General features: G+C 38.6%; 1 protein-coding gene across 1 annotated transcript in view; it reads right to left on the reverse strand.

Annotated features, from left to right (window-relative positions):
- Nucleotides 1-5,644: 5,644 nt before the first annotated feature.
- The window catches only part of hdac11 (histone deacetylase 11), a 50,278-nt gene continuing 33,354 nt past the window's right edge, over nucleotides 5,645-22,568 (reverse strand). Inside the window, exons 9-11 of the mRNA XM_085352979.1 lie at nucleotides 22,464-22,560; nucleotides 18,429-18,607; nucleotides 5,645-6,264 (exon numbers count right to left, since the gene is read on the reverse strand). Of these exons, the coding sequence (XP_085209105.1) occupies nucleotides 6,022-6,264; nucleotides 18,429-18,607; nucleotides 22,464-22,560 (519 nt within the window). The 3' untranslated portion in view covers nucleotides 5,645-6,021. The remainder of the gene's footprint in view (nucleotides 6,265-18,428; nucleotides 18,608-22,463; nucleotides 22,561-22,568) is intronic.

Genomic DNA, 22,568 nt, shown 5'->3' on the forward strand with positions numbered 1-22,568 from the left:
TTTATGATCCAGAAAGAGTAATATTACAACTAAGTAGCTGCCGCCATTGTTGGAATTCAACTTTTGTGAGTTTGTTTTGCGAGATCTCGCAAATGTTTTGCAAGATACCGAGTTTGTTTTGCGAGATCTTGCAAAAGTTTTGCGAGATCCTGAGTTAGTTTTGCGAGATCTCGATCTCTGTCTGTTTCAACGTGTGACCCCGCCCCTCCCTCGGACAGTCGGGGATGAGTGCGCTAACATACAGTGGGGCAAAAAAGTATTTAGTCAGCCACCGATTGTGCAAGTTCCCCCACCTAAAATGATGACAGAGGTCAGTAATTTGCACCAGAGGTACACTTCAACTGTGAGAGACAGAATGTGAAAAAAAAATCCATGAATCCACATGGTAGGATTTGTAAAGAATTTATTCGTAAATCAGGGTGGAAAATAAGTATTTGGTCAATAACAAAAATACAACTCAATACTTTGTAACATAACCTTTGTTGGCAATAACAGAGGTCAAACGTTTACTATAGGTCTTTACCAGGTTTGCACTATTAGATTATTCTGTTATTATATGTTACCTTATATATGTAATCAAAGTAGTTGAATTAGAATACTGCTGTAGATCACATTATACCCTTTAATATAGAGTGTGTGAGCTGTATGTAGTTTAGTTCTCATTATACTTTTGAGTTAACAGAACATATTCACATATTAGTTCATTAGATAAATGTGCATCACTCTGTATCCTTGATCTGCTGGGAATGTGTTACACTGTTTTCTTGACATGCTTAAGTGTTGAATCATGAAGAGAAGGTTGTAAGCAGGAGACTCTGTGTCTAAAGACAGGGGAGATAGATAGACCACATTCCACACCCCCACCTTACAGAAAGCAGAGAAACAACTGCCGAGGTCATAACTTAGGCGCTGTAACAGAGAAAAAATGTGATGTTTTGGCTTTTACGACTAGCTGGGGGCCACTAGAGACTATAAAAAGCTGAGCAACCCGTCACCATTTTGAGACATGTGCCTGACCCTCTGGTAGCATCTCTCCCGTCCGGACGTTGTAATGCTCTTATTGTTGAATTGTATGGAAATAAATGATTGTTGATTGAGCATTGATACACCGAGTATTGTCCTTCCTTCAGCCCAAAGATTCAAAGAATTGGGAGATTTCAACAGCACACACAGTAGCTGGTATTTTGGCCCATTCCTCCATGCAGATCTTCTCGAGAGCAGTGATGTTTTGGGGCTGTCGCCGAGCAACACGGACTTTCAACTCCCGCCACAGATTTTCTATGGGGTTGAGGTCTGGAGACTGGCTAGGCCACTCCAGGACTTTCAAATGCTTCTTACGGAGCCACTCCTTTGTTGCCCGGGCGGTGTGTTTTGGATCATTGTCATGTTGGAAGACCCAGCCTCGTTTCATCTTCAAAGTTCTCACTGATGGAAGGAGGTTTTGGCTCAAAATCTCACGATACATGGCCCCATTCATTCTGTCCTTAACACGGATCAGTCGTCCTGTCCCCTTGGCAGAAAAACAGCCCCATAGCATGATGTTTCCACCCCCATGCTTCACAGTAGGTATGGTGTTCTTGGGATGCAACTCAGTATTCTTCTTCCTCCAAACACGACGAGTTGAGTTTATACCAAAAAGTTCTACTTTGGTTTCATCTGACCACATGACATTCTCCCAATCCTCTGCTGTATCATCCATGTGCTCTCTGGCAAACTTCAGACGGGCCTGGACATGCACTGGCTTCAGCAGCGGAACACGTCTGGCACTGCGGGATTTGATTCCCTGCCGTTGTAGTGTGTTACTGATGGTGACCTTTGTTACTTTGGTCCCAGCTCTCTGCAGGTCATTCACCAGGTCCCCCCGTGTGGTTCTGGGATCTTTGCTCACCGTTCTCATGATCATTTTGACCCCACGGGATGAGATCTTGCGTGGAGCCCCAGATCGAGGGAGATTATCAGTGGTCTTGTATGTCTTCCATTTTCTGATGATTGCTCCCACAGTTGATTTTTTCACACCAAGCTGCTTGCCTATTGTAGATTCACTCTTCCCAGTCTGGTGCAGGTCTACAATACTTTTCCTGGTGTCCTTCGAAAGCTCTTTGGTCTTGGCCATGGCGGAGTTTGGAGTCTGACTGTTTGAGGCTGTGGACAGGTGTCTTTTATACAGATGATGAGTTCAAACAGGTGCCATTCATACAGGTAACGAGTGGGGGACAGAAAAGCTTCTTACAGAAGACGTTACAGGTCTGTGAGAGCCAGAGATTTTCCTTGTTTGAGGTGACCAAATACTTATTTTCCACCCTGATTTACCAATAAATTCTTTACAAATCCTACCATGTGAATTCATGGATTTTTTTTTCACATTCTGTCTCTCACAGTTGAAGTGTACCTCTGGTGCAAATTACTGACCTCTGTCATCATTTTAAGTGGGGGAACTTGCACAATCGGTGGCTGACTAAATACTTTTTTGCCCCACTGTATCTGTAGGTTGCTGTTTTAATGAGTGTTTGATGGAAAACAACAATGGCGGAGTTTGCGCTCTCCAGTCGCATGATAGGTGAGTCCTAGTAAATAATTTTCCAGTACGTGTACGTTCCACATGCTATTTTAAAAAAATTATGATTATTATTTTGCTAGCTATCAAACTCGCTGGAGAAATGATTGAAATGCACTGAGTGTGATGCAGTATGGCAGCGCTATTATGGAATATGCTGTGAACTTAGCTAACATTACTTAGCAGTGATATGAGTTAATTTACTCAAGTGAAAGCTTTAAACATTAGCCTGATACATAACTAGCTAACTTAAGGCTTTCTGGTTAACCTCTGGGGTCGACGGACCCAGAGTCTCCATTTCAACTTGGGTCGAACGTGCGAACTTCAAACTATATACCAGTGTTTAAATTGTGTAGGCCACGTAAAACCGGTGTTTTTTGTTTTTAATAAAACAGTGGCGTTTACTCTGGAAAGAAACGGAAAAAACAGCGTTTTCTAAGGAGAGCGCTAGCAAACACGCTTTGCTTGTGAGTGAAAAGCAACAGTCATTGGTGAAAAAAGAAAAAAACACTCCTTCCCTATTGGTGGAAAAATGTACCACGTCGACCAATCAAAAAAATGATATGGCAACATGTGGCATTTGGTTGTTTGGGAAGAGGGGGAAGTTTTAGGAGTGAGCGAAAGAGAGAGCGAGACAGTTTTGATACATGAGAAATTTGTGAGGTTTACTGTGTTTGGAGTCTCAAGTTAGTGTGTAGTGTAGTCGTTGTTTTGTGTGTCAGTTCTACTAGTGATCGTCACAGTTGCTGCAAAAAAGCCACCAAAGGCAGATTGCAGTGTAAACGCTGAGTGACACAGATGCTGTCAGACCTGCAGGTTTATCCCTGTGCTGTTCTCATCTGTGTTATAGTGGACACAAACTATTTTTGGAGTTGCATAAATAATTTTTGTGCCTTCTTATTTGATGCAGAACAGCTGATTGTTCTGTAAATAGTTTGAAATGGTTATATAAAAAACGTCTGAGCCTTGGCTGCATTTTTAGGTAAATAGTACCATATAACTTTTTAAAAATGTACAATTTCTATTTGCAATTTAAGTTATGAAAACGATTCGTTAAACATGCTTGTGGTTTTTACAGTCAAAAATATCACTTTCTACTTGTAAAATTTGGTCTGTATTTAGATAAATTGTGCTGATACAGTTTGTCAAAATGAGAAAATAACAGATTGGCAAGATAAAGTTTTTAAAGGTAAAATTTAGAGGCCAAATCGAAAGTAGTCAAAAACGGCCAATTATACCCTGGACCCCAGCTTTTTTGAGTATTTGAAATAATGGTAATATGAGTGATCCATATGGTCACAAAGAATAGCCACTTGTTTCTGTGCTACCAAAGTTCCCCAGCTTTCATTCAAAATGTGTTTATCTTCAGCACCTGCACATTAAACTACTTAAACATTATAAATGTCTTCAAGCTCACACTGAGGCCTGTGGAGCACTATCAGCCACTGAGATAGTTCACACATTTATATGTGTATTTGTATATGAATATTTCATACTTTAAGGCTGCCTGTTTATTTAAGGGAGATGAACAAAATACATTGGACTTGTACATAATAATATCACAGATGATAAATTAAATAGATTTTAAGTAGATGCTTGTGCATTCTTAAAGCATTATATGTTGAATTGAACTATGTGATCTGTTCAAAGCCTCTCAGTGCTGTTCTCCATGCCTGTCTGACTGTACATGATGTTATTAGCACAAACACTTTAAAGGTGACGTTTAGGACTTCAACAATAATACAGGCAGCAATGTAGTTAGCAATAAAACAGTTTAATTGGGAATTAACTTAAAAAACAAACAAACAACAAACAAACATCTGTCTCCTATTTTTTGTCACACAGGAAAGAAGCATCAATTTCTGATGAGAAGACTTATTTAAAATGATTTAATGTACTAGTTTTTTAGATTATTTGCCTTGATTTGTTCCTTAGAATAAGTGTTTTATGCCTATTTTCCTCAACATTTTGCTTAGAACAAGTGGTTAAAGCTTATTTTAGGTTTCAATTGCCATGATTGGTTGCCTGGAATAAGTGTGTAAGGCTTATTTTAAGATTTAACGATCTAATTGTTCCCTAGAATAAGTGGTTAAAGCTTATTTTAAGTTTCAATGTTCTGATTTGTTCCCTGGAATAAGTGTAAAAGACTTCTTTTTTAGCTTTATTTAAATTTAGATATTGTTCTTGTTTCAAGAAATCTTAATAAGAAAAAATAACTTACCCCACTGGCAGATAATTTCACTTGTTTTAAGCAAATCTTCACCAAAAATAAGTGTATTTATCTAGTATTAAGGAGGTGGGTTTTTGCAGTGTAGGTTCACGTGGGACCACCACTATGCCCTGTCATATGATATCAGCTTATATTAGCAAAGAAGGACAATGCCAGTATTTCACAGAAAGGCTGGTGATGCACTGTGACCTCAGTTCGTGCATGTTTTAGGCAGAGATTGATAGTAAAATGTCGTAGTGATCATTACACCCCAGCACACAGCTTGTATTCAGTCTGTGTCAGACGATGTCTTTAGTATCGTTTGGAAGCGGTGATTTTGTTTCAGCTGCTGCATTAATCATATTGATCTGAGTGTTTTTGTGGCTCCTTTTACAAAGTTTCGACATGTGTAAACATCATTAGGGAAGCTCTGTGTCTAACTATAAACAACCAATCAAAAGTGAAAGCCACTGGAAACCCTGCTGTACAGGCTTTCTCATTAATCACTGAACACTCTGGGTTTTAGACTTAAATCTAGACATGCTGGAAGAAGCAGACTGAATTTCAGGAGTCTAAAACGTTGGGGGACGTGAGTTTCAGCAGTTAAAGTGCTCAGTCAAAAGTTTTAGTGTCTCAAATCTTTCCAATTACAGGGACAATTAGTACCTGTAATAACTTTATTAAAATTCACCCAACGATTACTTCTGATTAAGATAATTACACTTTCATGTGCGGTTATGTTTGTTTTTATATTATATATGTTTTATATTTATAACTTGAGACATTATTTACACATACATTGGAAGTATATTATTTAAGTACATCAAGCCTTAATATAGCATATGCTTCATATGCTATTATTAGTTTTGCATTTCCTGAGATTAAAGATTACCTTTAGCCAAAATGCTGATCACACATTACACATAAAACCCATAACTCTCCTACTGATTAAACATTTAAAAAGCTCTTTTGTGCCATATGAAAGTCGTAGCTGTGAAAACACGGTTGTTTAAAGACAGCTTTTTCCCTCGGAATGATTATTCTCTTTGAGTACGTGTCAACCTGCGCATAACAAATGTGAAAATGTTACCAAAGCTTATGAATATTTAAGTGTACATGTGCAAACTTCTTGTTACATAATCTGAGTTTAGACAAGTGTTGAATGTTACAACAGCTGTCACACGATCACAGCACAATATAAAGTTACTTAGTGCTTTAAAGTCAGGTATCTTAGTGTTAGCTCCAGGATTAAGGCTCCTCAGACAGCTGTGGATGTTGACCCTGCCGATCCAGAGGTGGGCGTCATGTGGGTCGTCAGCGGTGTCGATCCCTCTCCTTCCGCCGCGTTGCCTTCTATTAGACCTTGCCGGTGCAGGTTGAGGATGGAGTCTGCGATTATGCGGGCTGTTTTCTTCTGATATCCTCCGGATGTCATCATGAGTACGGGGATCCCCCGACGCTTCGCAGCCCTGAACACGAGCTCATCTCTCTTTATAATGCCCTGGCAGAGAAGAAGGAGAAGAAAGTTAGAAGAAGAGGCAGCCTGTCTATGCTTTCAAGCACTACCTTCTCTGGATTCTCTGGACTTCTTTTCTCATCTCTGCATCTCATTGATAAAAGATTTGATAGAACATGCTGATAACATCGACATGTCTAGTCCAGAGTCCTGATCTGAACCCAAGGACAAAGTCATGAAATCCACTACACTGAGTTACTGAGCTCTGGAACAGCTAGAGGAAGAAGCACACATGCATGTCTGTGGAGGGATTCAAACAGTCAATAGTTTGTGTCAACACTGTCATTTATTATGGAACATCTGTTAAAACACTGAGTGATTTGGAACATTATTAAGCATGGCAGAAACACATGTTCAGCCAGAACTTCAAATAATAATTATTTAAGCTGCACGCTGCTTTTTTTTTTAAAGGACATTTACCAGTTTAAATGAACAAAATAGGTCTGCAACATACAAGAGCGTGCCACCACAACTAACACATCCTGCACATTTACCTTATTTGCGCCAATTACTTTCTGGGATTCACAGGATCACTGGCTGGAAATCTCTGCACAGTAAGTAATAAATTCCAATTTGGCTCATTTTGACCAGCTCTCAGTACAATTTGAAATTTCCTGATAAATTAGTTACATGAAGAGCCCATGTGGCCTGATTCAGCTGAGCCTGCCAGTTACACATTTTTCTTTCCTGCTACTAAAGCAGTGCAGATTCATTCAATATTAGACACGAATGGGCTGGAATCATAGGCCTGGGCATGTTATAGTTCAACACAAAAGAACATCTGCATTGCACCAAACAGATTTACCTCATCCATAACATTAAATACCTTACAGTACACAAGGCCTAACTTAAAAGATACTAGCAAACCCAGATCTTAAATCAAAAACTATTAAACAGGCCCTGGATCAGGGGCATATCATTTTTTTCACAGGTTTTTTCCAATAGTTAGATAGCAAATTCATAAAGGCAAAATGAACACAAGGAAGCGAACAGATGCTGGGGTCTCCAATGCCAAAACAACAAATTCTGTAACAATGTGTTACAAGAAAAGTAAAACCCTGTTTTGGCCTCCCACCTGGACATTCAATTCAATTCTTCTTTATATAGATACTGACTAATTGGTGCCACCCACACCATTTATGAATGCATCTGCTAACTAGCTAATGTTAGCAGCCAAAACACCAACGCTAAAACTTCAAATTGTGGGACTCAAAACCCAACTGTTGACATCCTGGTGTGCAAGTGACAAACATACAAATGACTTTAATGTTTAACCATCTATTAACCATGTTAATACTACTTTGCTTCAAAATACATTTCAGTGAAACCTTAGATTCAGGCTACACGGCTCAACTTCACACAGCTGCACAGCAGTTAACAGCTGGTTTTGTATCTCGGGCCTCCCATTTACTCTAATATGACTTAATGCAAGTGCTCCAACAAATGCAAATACATGCAGTCTATCCAAAACGTGTTTTTAATTAATGATTAATCACTTGCTGTCTACACCCACGCACATTCAGTTATACAAGTCTCTGTACATACATTTAATGATATACACTAATGAAATGGTTCTAGGAAAGTTAATACACTATGTAACGAATATCAAGCACATGAATTCAAATTGCTGACTGCCAAAATGAAGTACAATACTCAGTGATCAGCTGCAGCTACAGCGTGCTCTCATTCTTTGATGTGTGCTTCAGTCTACCAAAACATAATTGTTATTTTAAATAAATAAAGCAGACTAGGCCCAGTCTTGAGTCTTGTCTTCACCCCACTCACTTAAACTGCCAGCATAGTCAAGCATATTTAGTAGAGACTCGATTCAGTGAAATGTGGTGCATACTCAGAGTCACTTCTGACTATCCAGGCTCAATGAAAACCCTGTTTGAGAGAAGGAACTGAGTGGCGCATTTTTCTCACATATAAGACAGTTTGTATGTTTCCCATTTTAAACCAAAATCAGCCTAACAAACAAACGAAAGCTGTTGAAATTCTATGACATCAGATATTTAATTTCTTTCTTTCCTTTTGTTTTTGCATCTTGTAATTTATATACTGGTTTCAGTGACCTTAATAAATCTTAGTAACTTGAATCTTCATTGTTTTTTGTTCCCAAATTAATCACATCCTGATGTTTTCCCTCCAAGTCATGGTTGTCTCAGCTAATAATCCCGGCTGGCAGTGTACAGGACCGATGGTGGGAGAGCAAGTAACACTTAAATATTTGAGGCTGAAATCTGTATAAAAATTTGCACCTCCAAGTTGCGTAGTGTATCCAATGAATGTTGTCCTAATTGTGTCAAACCCAACCATGCTTTTGCTTAGTTGTGGTGGATAGGAAAGCTGTTTAGAGCTATTATTATTTATTTAATAAAGAAACCTACACAGTTCGTCTGATAAGCAATGTCTGAATAAGACATAATTATACAACGTAAGATTATGAGCCTAAAGACTTTTAACACTGTGTGTCCTCTAATGTCCCAAAATCATCTGATAGAGCATCCAGCTGCCAATTACATGCAACTGGTTCTAAGAAACTGTGGGATACACAGAAACGCTGCGCCCAGATGAATATGATTATTACACAGCAAATTCAAAAGTGTTAAATGTTTTGGTGTTAGTAGTCTTCTTGCAAAAGTAGAGTTAATTTTACTCTAAGTAGAGTCACATTCTTTTAATGTAACTCTGAGGTGTAAAATGATAGTAGTTAAAATCGAGTGTTAAAAATGAGTGTTTCTATTTCAAATCTGGAGGTGTTACAATGGAAACATTAACTCTTGACCTCTTAACTCTGAACTCCTAGAGGGGCTATGACACCAACAGAGTAAATTCACAGACTCCGCCCCCAGCACGGCTCCAATCGAAGCTGAAGTGAAGCCGTTTCAGAACATTTTGCTCTACATATTTGAGTTGTTTGCCATGCTTGGTAAGTCATTTTTTCAAAGATTGTTTCAATTATTATTATTATCTTTTACTTCTGTGGCTTTGGAGTTGAGGCAAAGCTGTGTGAAAGGCATTAGCCATGTTGCTCGGTGATAGCATAATATTCTGTTTTAGCTAGCTGAAAGGTATTGTCTGCGGGCAAATACCACAGCCTTGAAAAAAAGCTTGCATGTGAATTTTCAGTCAAACTTTTGGTCAAATACACCTAAAACAATGTCCAGAATGTGAAATGTTGGTATAATGGTGCTACTTGAAGCCTGAAAACGATCTCCCATAAAAAAAAAAACGAGCAAACAGCAGTAGCAGACGTCCTGACTGGATTCTACGTTAGCATTTAGATCCCTCCAGAGTTTTGTGCACACGGTTTAGGTAAAAATGAAAAAGGTTGAGGTTTTACATTTAGTTCAGTATTACCTGTTGCCTGTGTCCTTGTCTTTTGGGAAAATACTTTACACAAGTAATGGCTCAAAAAGGATTCCTTTTTTTTTTTTTTTTACTGTGCTGCAATTGTTTACTGGATTATTTGTGCCATTAATTAGTGTCAACTAATTTTTATTCAATCTCCGCACAGGATATGCTTGTGAAGATGGAATATGGGGGAGAGCAGAAGTGCGTTGAAGTTCCACAAAGGGATGAATGAAGGACATGCATATTGTATTGAAGAAATAAGTGATGAGAACGCTGTTATTTGCATTTACCATGTCAGACCTTTTGATAAACACAATTCTAATGAAAGTGAGAACATGTACACTGTTACAGCTTTCAGAAAATGTTTTGAAATTGTGGTGCACAGTTCAGAATAAATGTTTTTCAAAAACAATTGCGTCTTTTTAGTAAATGTTTATTTCCAAAAGAAATTTCTAGAAGTTCAGAACAGTAAAATTCCCGCTTTTTAGAATTAATTAGAAGATAACTCTTACGTAGTTAAACTAAAATACTCTTTTGAGAGTTAATATATAAACTCTTAACACCAAGTGTTAAATTATCAACTCCAGAAAGATTTGGTGTTTAACACTAAATCAGAGTTAACGTACCAACTCTCCAAAAAGAGTTAAATTAACACTCTCTGGTGTGGACCCATATAGACACTTTAATAGTGTTGAAATCAAATCCGACAGTGTTAATTTGGACATGCTGGATTTGCTGTGTAGCTTTAACCCTCACATCTTTTAACTGCTTCATTCATTCTCTGTTTTGCATTGACTTTTGAGCTGCAGGTCGTCCTCATTAAAAGAAATGTCTCCCACTGAGCTCTGATAAACCTCCAGAGAACCACTCTGTCACCGAAGCAAACATTTGAAAACTTCCAAATGTCACAAACATGAGTTTTGGGGCAGGCCCAGCGATTATGTTTTGTAGACATGTTATTATAGGATTAAGGTGAGGAATGAATTCAGCAGCTGTGGTGAAGTGATTTGGCCCCAGCTGAAACAATGATGTGGTCTAGATTTACTACAGCTACAGAGATTTTTCTCTGCCTAGGCTCTTCTCCATGGCAACAGGAGCTGAGCGTATGTGTCACATTATTACCAGACACCGTTTTCTCTTTTGGGGATTTCAATAAACACACTTCCATACATTTAAGCTTTTTACAGTAATTAAAAACACTTCCAGAATCAGCTATCCCTACTCAGTGCCCGATTCATCATGTATACCTATGACACATTTCAACTTTCATATCAACTTTACCTTTATACATTTTTCCAGCACTGACAAATGTTTGATCATCCTCTGACTGTCTAGTCCAGGGGTCTGCAACCTTTAACACCCAAAGAGCCACTTGGACCCGGTTTCCACACAAAAGAAAACACTGGGAGCTGCAAATACTTTTTGAAATCTAAAATGAAGATAACACTGTATATATTGTTTTTTTTTTTTACCTTTATGCTTTGTGTGAACAACTAAAGTAAGTAAGTAAAGTTTATTTATTAAGCGCTTTTCACAGACAGGCACTCACAAAGTGCTGTACACAAATATTAAAATAAACAATACAATCAATAGACATTATACACAATGTAAAAGATCAAATGTAAATAATGTAAAGAATATAAAATAAGTAGATCAACAAAAGGCTTGTTTGAACAGAAAAGTTTTTAACTGCTTTTTAAAAGTAAAAAGCAACTACAGTGTGTTGCTTATGAGATCCATGAAGTGCTACAGAGAAAATTACATTTTATTTATGTAATTAACATATTTTGAACTCTTAAAGAAATATGACAAAAGGAAAGCTGAACTAAAATGATCCATGTAGCAAACAAAAACTGTCGTGAGCCACCCTTATATCTCCTTTGGGCTTTTGGAGCCTTGACCTGACTTTTAAAAAGTAATTGGAAAAAAAGCTCCATGCTGCTAAAAAAAAAAAAAATAGATATTTGCAAAATTCTGCCTAAATATGTATTTTACCTGGTTAATGTGTGTGGCGGGGCGTGGTCTGCGGACGCACCTGAGCGGGACCCGCAATCACGCCTCGCTGCCTTAAAGTCTCTGCTGTTGTGTTGGTATGTGTCGGGCTGTGAGCTGAAAAGCTACAGCCGGCTGTATGCGTACAGCAACCGTGTGAAAAGTGGTCAATAAAGAGATGCTGAAAAGCGTGTTCATGGAAACATCGTCGGGTTTCTCGTGATATGTTTACAATAAGACTTATGGTCCCGAACCTCTGCGCACAGCGTCTGCAAAACGGGGCTTTCATCTTTACGCAGGACTGTAAGCTGTCGTCTGTGAGGCGTGAGCGGTGTTTGTTTTTAACATAGTTCAGCTGGAGAACAGCTGCTGACATAATGTGGATCCGAAGATCCATAATTGGCCTACCTGGGGATGAAAGTCTCGATAAATGCACGGCGTTTCGGCGGGTAAACCGGCTTCCGCGAGTGTGACGCTTATTTTGAGCGATGAAAAAATAATAAGATATAATTTTATTTTTATATTTCAAAATCACAATAATCTTCCAATTTAGAACTACAAGTTAAAAAAAGAACTAAACACAAATAAAATACACTTCAGCTAAATACTTCTAACTTATTTTCCCAAACCACCCGGAGCCGCAAAATAAAGACTAAAGAGCCGCATGCTCTTTATTCAGCCGCGGGTTGCCGACCCCTGACCTAGTCATAGGTGGTGAAGTTCTTACAAGACTGCACTGTATTTATACTTCCTGTTTATAAACTACATACTACAATAAATATTGGGTACAGGACATTGACCACACCGCTAAAGTAATAAACCTGGATGTGAGGTAAGTATTAGAAGCAGGGCTAAATATAAAAACATATAGTTCAGTAAAACTCAATGTTATGACCTCAGTGCTAGGGCTGTTCGATATAACGATATATATCAGATGACGATATAAAAACGTCTATCGTTTCATTTTACGCTATCGTTTGTTTCGTGGTGTCGCAAAATAAACTGTGTACGGCAATATTTTTTCATGGTTTTGATGGTCACTGTAGTGGTTCTATTAATTCCTTAAAGTTCTCTCTTTCTCTTATATTTAATATAACCACACTACAGATGGACAAGCGCCTGTTTTTATGCGTTGTCCCTAGCAACAACAACAGTAAAACCATCGCATGTCCGCTTGTTTATTTTCCACATAAACCTTTCACAATAAAGCTCAAGATCCTGTTGAGACTTTTCAAAATAAACTGAATCACGTGAAAGAGCAGATTATTTACGGGTGAGAATTAAAAAAGAGCCGCCAGGTGCTAAAACATAAACCTTAGACTCAAACGTTAGAACAGGCTTTTCCCCGCAGCACGCCGTGTAACAAATACAAAGAAAACGGCGGCCGTTACAACTTATGTCTAAAAATGTATCGTTTCATGCAAGGGCGTAGATTTGGTTTAGGCATTGGTGGGGACGGATGATTCAACCACCGAACGCTGCCTGTTTCTTTTTTTTTCCTTTTTGTCTTTGCTTCTTGATAAAAGGAGAAATATTCTGGCCTACATATGCTATTCTACATGCTTTTTAACCATTTAAAATTACAATTCGTAGTTTTATAAGTGAATTATATAATGTTAAATTACTATTAGGCAAATGACTAAGTATTTTAGGCTTTAGTTTACTTCAGCCATAATCCATATAAATCAAGTATCATACAAAAATAAAAATAGCTTCAAATACAGTTAAGACAATAAAAGAATATGACTTTAAGGACTTCACAACATTGGTTCAGTTATAGTACACCAACATCTCTTATACATTAGCACTAAGGGAACACTGAATGACCTGGTGGCTTTTGTCCATAAAACTACTCGTCTAAGATTACCACAAAGTAAAAGATCTCTCAGCAAAATTATGCAACATTTTAGGCACTATTGCTCCTATCAACTCAGTGAGCTGGGATTTTTTATTCTCAACATGAACTACTGTTACAGCAACAGACATGGACTACTGGTGTCCCACACAACAACTCAATGTCCACTATGTGAAAGAGCCAAACACATGCCTGCTCCTCTCGTTAATCTATAGCACCAAAACATCAGTCAGTCACCCGTGACCTCGCCTCTTCACCTCTGTCCGAGCTACAACACGGCAGAGCTGCCTCTGTCACCTGATAAATAACAGTAAGACATTCCAAATACATGCAGTCACACATGTGCTTCAAATACAGTCATGAACCAACAGGTCATCAGCCAATTTCACCTGTGATCTTGTATCACCATTGATCTCTGAGCTTTGTGTTGGTTCGCCTGTCACCTGACAAATAGGACATACATGACAATAAGAATAAAATGTGGAGCTGCTTCAGTGTTTCTGTCAGTTTGTGCAGATCTAGACTCATCAGTAATGTTTGTAGTGTGAGTGCATTTTAAAAACAATTTGTGCAAACTGCACTACGAGGTGGAATATTTGCAAAATCATGACTACTTTGTGATATTTTGTCTCAAAAATTAACCCTATGAAATTATCATTACCATTAGGATGAAATTATTGTGTCTCCAACATTTTAACGTTAGACATATAATTCTAACAGCCTCTGTAAACTAATATCCTGGCTTGCTCGAGGCTGCTGTTTTCTCTGACACTTTCAATCAAAAATAGAAATGCTGCTCTGAGACTGAGATAACTAATAGTGCTGCATGTTGTGCAGTTAGTTTCCAAAAAACGTTATTCGTGGTTACATACAGTTTTAGACTGATGTGGGCCAAAGCCTAGCATAGCCTGTAACGTTATTGTGACGGACACATTTTATGAGTTAACTTGGCTTTAAGTGACTTACAGGTTTCTTTGAAAAACACTTTCTTATATCCAGGTTCTTCCTTTTTGCTGCCATCCTCCTCTCCTCCTTGCAGGTCCTCGCAGCGCAGGCTTGCTGCTGCTAAAACTAAACAGAGCTCCCTGAGAGGCACAGCCAATCACATTGCCCATATTTGTCACATGAGGTAGGACTCCAGTAGAGAACGTAATTTAGCTCTTTCTGCACCGCTGGGTGAATGAGACGCTGACAGATCGTTTTTTTTTTTCTTTCTATCTGTTTTTTTTTTCTTTACTTGAAGAGATCAAATTATTCGTGGGGACATGTCCCTTCCGTCCATGCCAACTCTACGCCCTTGGTTTCATGCATCGGTTAAAACACTTGACTCAAGGTACACCACGCCCAGCTGGAAACACTTCACGCAAGTCAAGCTGCCCGAGATTCACAGAATTTACAGAAAATGTAAAATTTTTGTGATTTATATCGTTATCGGACGATAGATGTCTTACATCAGGATATGAGATTTTGGTCATATCGCACAGCCCTACTCCGTGCTAAAATACGGAGCTGAATCTGTGACACTGTAGGGATAGTCACAAAAAACAAACAAACAAAAAACAGAACATATCAAAGGTATCAGACTAACATTAGTTCTCTGAACACATGCAGCCCAATTTTTGGTTAAATGTTGCTAATTGTTAACTGTGTGGTCGCTCAGACAGACTGCATATGTGCAGCTCTGGAGGGAGAGGACAGAATGAGACACCATGGAAAAAGTAACGCGTATATAACCAAAGGAAGTGTGCCGTATCATATTCATCCTCGGTCAGATACAGCAATAAATGGTTTATTTTGATTAGCTGACAAAAACGGATGGATATTGTCAGAACAGATAAAACAGTAATATGTTATAGGATTTCTCTGGTTTTTAAATGTCCTCCATTGTTGCTTTTAGCAGTGTGTGTGTGTGTGTGTGTGTGTGTGTGTGTGTGTGTGTGTGTGTGTGTGTGTGCGTGCGCGCGCGCATATCCAGTACATAACTGGTTTTAAAAAGAGGTAAATACCACCACAAAAATAAAGCCAAAATACAGAAGCAGTGTGTGAAAAACAAAGTACATTGTTATGGCTTCCATGGGAATTAATAGGGTTAAGTATCATCCAGATATGGATAATCCAAATGTATGTTAACACATTTCCCAGGAAGAAAGACATATACAACTATCCAGTTGCTGTCGATTAACATGGACACGGACTTAAAGGGTTATATAACTTATATAACCCTTTAAGTCCAGCAGTCAGTTTTCCCAGGAGTGGTTGTCCTAGCAAATTCATCCCAAGATCAGACTGTACAATGCTTATGTTATAGATAAGAGGCAAAACAAAATAGGAGTAAGCTTGAAGGAAGAGAATGTGAACAGTGTTGTGGAGGTGAAGAGAGTGTCAGACAGGAGTTTGTGGCTGCAAGTCAAAGGGCTGATATTAAACATTGTCAGTGCATATGTCCTACAGGACATGTAGGTGAAGGGAACAGAGGTGATGAGGAGGAGTTGGGTAGGTAAGGTATTAGGCAGAGAAATTATGTTGTTGGTTAGGGTGATTAAGGACAGAGATGAAAATGTACTAAAGACTGAAGAGAGTGTGTTGGACAGAGCACTTTGTGAAACTCATTAAAATAGAAAATATGAGAGAGAGGAGGACAGATGGAGGACAGTTAGTGAATCACAAAGTGTAGAGTATTAGTAAGGAGGAAGTGAGGGCAGATATGAAGAGTGGATCCAGATGTCGAGGACAGAGGGCACTGGACATTTTCATCAGACTTTTTAACGTGATTGTGGAGACTGACAGGATGCCCGAGGAGTAGAAGAACTGTACTGACAGCTATTTTCATGAACAAGGGTTATGTGCAGAAGGTACAGAGAGATAAAGCTGATGAGCTATACCATGAAGCTATTGGAAAGAGTAGTTGAAGTTAGGTTTAGAAGAGAAATGACAATCAGAAGAGCACTGCAGATGCGATGCATACTTTCAGAGTGTTGATGGAGAAGTATAGAGGTCGGAAGGAGCTTCATTGCTTCTTTGCTGATCTAGAGAAAGCATATGACCAGTGTTGGGAAGGTTACTTTTAAAATGTATTCCATTACAGAATACAGAATACATGCCCCAAAATGTATTCTGTAACGTATTCCGTTACGTTACTCAATGAGAGTAACGTATTCTGAATACTTTGGATTACTTAATATATTATCATGCTTTTTACAACAACGTGAATGTACTATTGCTGTGTGATTTATTACTATTACTGAAGGTCCGCGACTCCGAACTGTAGTAAAGGGACCTCTGACTAATACGGCGGGGTCCCTGTCGGCTCGTAGCCGAAAAATAGCTTTACTTTGTTGTGTGGGTCAACTTTTCTTGCGAGAGACAGAGAGAGGCGTTGAAAGGCTGCTCCAAAGGAACTTATTGTTTTCGGAGGAAAACACGAACACGGTGTACAGTCGAGTCTTAATAGCTTACTTACAACTGGGCTCGTCAGGCACTCTTCTTGGCTGCAGTGGTTATTATTATATTTACATGCTTCCAGCTCCGGTTTTTCCTCGATGACAACTCGTACCTTTCCACTTCCCTTTTTCTCCCTCCTCGCGCTCACAGACACATAACGTGTATGGCAGTCCATTCTCCCTGCAACACGGACTACACTGCCCATGATGCTACATTCTTTAGAGCTATGCTTGTAGCATTCTGCCTGTTAGCTTAGCACAACAACAACAACAACGAAAAGGCGCTCTCTCACCCAGGAAACACACAGTCGCAGAGAGAGAGAGAGAGCGTCGCCCTGTAACCATGGCAACCGTAACGCTGCCGCCTGGAACAACAGAACGTAGCTGTCAAACAAAACCCAAACAGTCCTGACCCGCGACAAAATGAAACAGGAAAGTACCGCAGTGTAATCCATTTATTTCAACAAAGTAACTGTATTCTGAATACCACCTTTTTAAACGGTAACTGTAACGGAATACAGTTACTCATATTTTGTATTTTAAATACGTAACGGCGGTACATGTATTCCGTTACTCCCCAACACTGCATATGACAGGCACAAGAGAGGAACTGTGGTACGGCACGAGGAAGTCTAGTGGCAGAGAAGCATGTAAGGGTGTTACAGGACATGTATGAGGACAGCAAGACAGTGATGAGGTATATGGTAGGAGTCACATATGGGTTCAGGGATCAGCTCTGCACCCCATGTTGTTTGCGATGGTGATGTACAGGTTGACTAATGAGGTCAAGCAGGAGTCTCAGTGGACAATTATGTTGACAGATGACACTGTGATCTGTAGTAGAGAGCAGGTGATAAAGAGCCTGGACGGGTGCAGGTATGCTCTGGAGAAAAGGCGAACTGAAGTTAGTAGAAGCAGGACAGAATACATGTGGATGAATGAGATGGAGACAGCTGGAAAGGTTATCATGCAAGGAGCTGGCAGACAAAACAAAACAGGAGCCTGAGCTCCTGACAGAGTTGAAGATGTTAAGATTTTCATTGAGAGTGACCAGGATGGGCAAGATTAGAAATAAGTACATCAGAGTGACAGCTCAGGTTGAGCAGTTCGAACACGTGTGGAGGAGGGACGGAGGATACATTAGATAAAGGATTTTAAAGATGGAGCGTCGAGGCAGGAGGAAAAGAGGAAGACCACAAAAAAATACATGGATGTAGTGCAGGAGGACAGCATGGATGGATGTGATGGAACACTATGGATATGGATAGGGTGAGATGGAGAAAGTTCATCTCCTGTGGTGACCCATAAAGCAAATTAAGAAGCACGTTCTTTTTACCTGACTATAGGTTTGCTGGGCTGCTAAACTTTTATTGCATGAGTGGAAACTCCACTGATGATGACCCAGACATCTGGACCGTCATTAGCAGAGGTCATTTGCCAGCTCAAAAATGGCAAATGAATGCTACTCTGAAACCCTTGTATAAAATAATCAGTAGTGACAGTACCTGTGGTGATATTGAGAGTCCCCCAAGTGGGTCCCCATCCAAGATGTCTGTCCCTGCATTATAAACGATGATATCAGGCAAGACCTCATTCAGTGTTCCCTCCATGTGGAGCTCAACCTTCTGAAGGTACTCTGAGTCTTCCGTGCCCCAGTCCAGCTCCACCTTCCTTTTTATTGCTCCTGTTGTTGAATAAAAAATTAATACAAGACTGGTGCATAAAAGACACAGTGAAGCTACCGGACATAGCAACTCAATAATCCAACTGATACAAAGTAGAAGCATTTATGGGGAGTTGATTCCAAAGACATCACTTATACATGGTCTAGGAATTGCTGCAGTATTTCAACAGGATTTCTTTTAGAACTGGCAGAGTTCTGAGAGCAATAAAAGAAATGAATATTATGAGAAAGTGTAAGAATAAATCGTCGACTGACTGTAATAAAACTGGTGTGGCAATAGTGAAGGAAGCCATTGATGGTATTGTAAAACTTCTGACTCGTATCTGTAATATGTGCTTCCAAATGGATACTTTTCCAAGTAAATTGAAAATCTTTCTACTGTTAGATAAAGCAGGAAGTAGCCATCATCTTTCCAACCTCAGATTTGTGTCTATACTTCCCCTGTTTTAATACATATTAGAAAAACTTTTTATTAATAGGTTAGACAGTTTTATTGAAAAGTACAAGCAGTTTGACATAGTATGACACTGAGTGAGACCATTAACCACCAAGTATAAATCAGTGAAATGGAAGGGTAAAGCTTAGATTAGATTAGATTAGATAGAACTTTATTAATCCCTCGGGTGGGTTCCTCTGGGAAATTCGATTTCCAAAAAAGCACAGCACCGACAGAAGTTACAGAATATTATTTATATATATATATATATATATATATATATATATATATATATATATATATATATATATATATAAATAACACACACACACACACACACACACACACACACACACATATATATATAAATACAGAGACAATATAAATAAAATATACGAAGGGGATAAATAGAATAAATAGGAATAAAAATAAAAATACAAGTGAATTGCACATTTCAAGTATTGAGTCTATTGCACCGTTGACTATTTACAAAAGTATTGCACAAAAGGTATTGCACAGTGAGGTGAAGAGGCACTACAGCTTAGTTGTTCCCCCCTCCTTTGTCCTCCTGTTTCCCCTCCCTCTCCCCTCAGGGAGGAGTTAAACAGTCTGATGGCGTGTGGGACAAAGGAGTTTTTAAGTAAAGCTTAAACACGGCCCACGCCATATTTTTGGTTAACAGAAGTCACACAGGAGTGGGGCTACAGACAGAGCAAATAAAGCATTAATGATACTTTAATTCGATTTACTCATGGATGCTAATCGTAGTTTTCATTCTAAAGAGCACTTGCACCTGAAAAACGGTGGTGTAAAAAGACAATGAATAAGATATTGAAATCAATGCATATCTACTTTGGAGTCTTTGTGTTTGTATATGGATACTTTATAGATACCTTACTGGTCCCAGGTCGGAGCCCTTTCTGCTCTCAGAACTCCTTTAATTCTTCATAAAACAGACTCAACGCAGCGCTGGAAACAATCCTTAGAGATTTTGTTCCATAGCATCACATAGAGATTTTTCAGCTTTGAATTTCACCAAATCCCAAGAGTGCTCTCTTGGATTGAGATCTGCTACTGAGGCCAGCTTTGTGAAATCATGCTGCGTCCTGTGGAAGCATCCATAAAAAGATGGCTACACTCTGGTCATACAATACTACATATACGTTGTGTTTAAATCATGCTCACTGGGTACTAAGTGATCCAATATGTGCCAAGAAAATATCTTAATATATTTTACACCAAATCCTGACCCTACCTTTCAAATGTTGAAATCAACACTGATCAGGCAACATTTTTACAGCCTTATGCCGTCCTATTTTAGTGAGTCTGTGTTTCTTGTTCTTGGTGCTTCAAAGTTCAGTAAGGATGCCCTCTTTGTTCCCATGGTTATAATATGTTTATTTGAGTTACTGTTGCCATTTTCAGTCAGAGAGCTGCTGTTCATTGGAAAACTATGAGCTAGCTAAGACTATTAGCAGAATCTAAAATAACAGCTGTCAGTTTAGACACCTGTGTATTCATGTTGCATGCCTGGTCTGTACCACTGCATATGACCACATTTCATTAATGGGAAAAGCTTCTAATTCCTTGTAATTCTTTGTTTCTTATTTCAGAGCTAGACACCTAAAGTTACACTTGTAACTTGTGAACATTAATCTTACATATTGCACCTTTAAAGTGTACTGAATACAGTGTTAATTTTTACAGCAAATGTTGATTTAGTTTTAGTCATAATTTAGCCATCAGATTTATTTTAGTTTAGTTTCAGTTGATAAAATATAAGATTATCACAGATAAACTCTGAAGTAGATTCCTTTGACTAAAATGTTTTACCGGTGAGAGTTTCTCCACACCGTTTGCAAAAATCTTATTTTCCTTAACATCAAACACGAAATGTGTCTGCTCTTCTCTTCCTCCCAAGAATTCTCATCACGTTGTGTTTTAATGGGAGCATTTAATTCATCGACGAAAGTGTCAATACATTTTATCATAGTGTTTTTCCTCAAGCATTCGTTCTTGTCGCCAACGAAAACTAATGAAAATTATAAGTTGACAAAATTATCACTGATTGATTAAAGCGCTGTGTCAGTAGGTGAAAGTGGCTTTAGGTGTAAAAACAACTTAAATTACATCTTCAGCATCCCCAGTTTAAAAAAAATAAACTAACCAAACTTCTATAACAAGGATGCTGGATGTTACGTGTCTGATCTTCAACACAGTGGATGTGACATGTAAAAGCAGCACCCACATCAATTACATGTTTAACCAGCAATACATTAAACTGTAACAATAAGGTCAACATTGCTCCCTTTACCTGTATTTGTGTATGACGGACACTGGAGAAGATGGCTAATTATTTATAACAAGTATCAAGTAAGGATGCCGGACCAATGTGTGATTTAGCTCTTCCGACTTTTGTTTATGAGACCTTTTCATGTATATTTTACAGTAGATTTTATTGACTTTCTTTAGTAATACTCTGTTTCTAACATGATTAACAAATCAAACTAAAACAACATCTGATTTTTTTAATAGAATATCAATGTAGGTAACTGGATTTCTTCATTCTAAAATTTTACAATTCTGCAGAAGTGCTTTAACTCCATTGATACTAATTAAACTTGAAAATTATGAAAAAGGTTAATTATTCTGTTTTTAAACAGAATAAGGCAGTAAAAGCAGGACGAGCCAGTGCAACGGCACATTAAAGTCAAACAAAAAGTTCTTGGTAGTTTTTACAAGACTTTCAAGAAAAAAAAAACATAAGCTTGGGCTCTAAAGGTACAGAGAAATAATGTGTCTCAGAGAAAAAATATGAAAAAGAATACGACGGCAGTTTTTTTTATCTTAAACAAGCCAGAATATACATTTATTTTACTCTCTTAAGGGGACAGACAATTATAAAATGTCTTAAATTCAATTAATTGTGCAAAGCAAGATAACTGGATAGAGGACGGAGAGAATTTTTTTAAAGGCAGACTGCGACATTTGCTCTGCAGAGTATTGTTAGAATCGGGGCTACACAGTGGAATGTGGTCCCTGTCAGAGGAGCTTCAATGTATTGACAGATTAATTTGTGCAGAAGCCATGATTATGGTGTTGCAGGGACTGCTGCGTGCTAGATTTCCCACTGAGTGCTAACAGAGTGAGTTGTAGTGCTCGGGGAAATCACAGCATAATTAAAACACAGTGACATCTAAGGGATGGGAGTGGGGGAAGGCAACTAACCACTGCTACTACCCTCAACCTTGATGGGGTATTTGGACAAGTGTTGGGTTTGTTTTTCTCATGCATTTACGTCCTATAGAACATGTGAACGGCATAAACCTGTTTGAAGGTACGAATTATTTCAAAATTGTTATGAATTGAAAGGTCAAAAGAGGCAGTTTGAGAGGAAAATCGACGGTGCTTTTCACTCACTTTTGGCATATTCGTCTCCAGGATAAATGTAGCGATTGTACATATCCATGATGAACACTCGCCTGTCGTCCAGAAAGTCACGCTCGTGTCCATTTCCCTGTAAAA

This window comes from Diplotaxodon limnothrissa, linkage group LG5 (genome assembly GCF_057381915.1).
Source record: "Diplotaxodon limnothrissa isolate DT_005_m linkage group LG5, D_limnothrissa_male_GT1.1, whole genome shotgun sequence".
Taxonomy (NCBI): Eukaryota; Metazoa; Chordata; class Actinopteri; order Cichliformes; family Cichlidae; genus Diplotaxodon; species Diplotaxodon limnothrissa.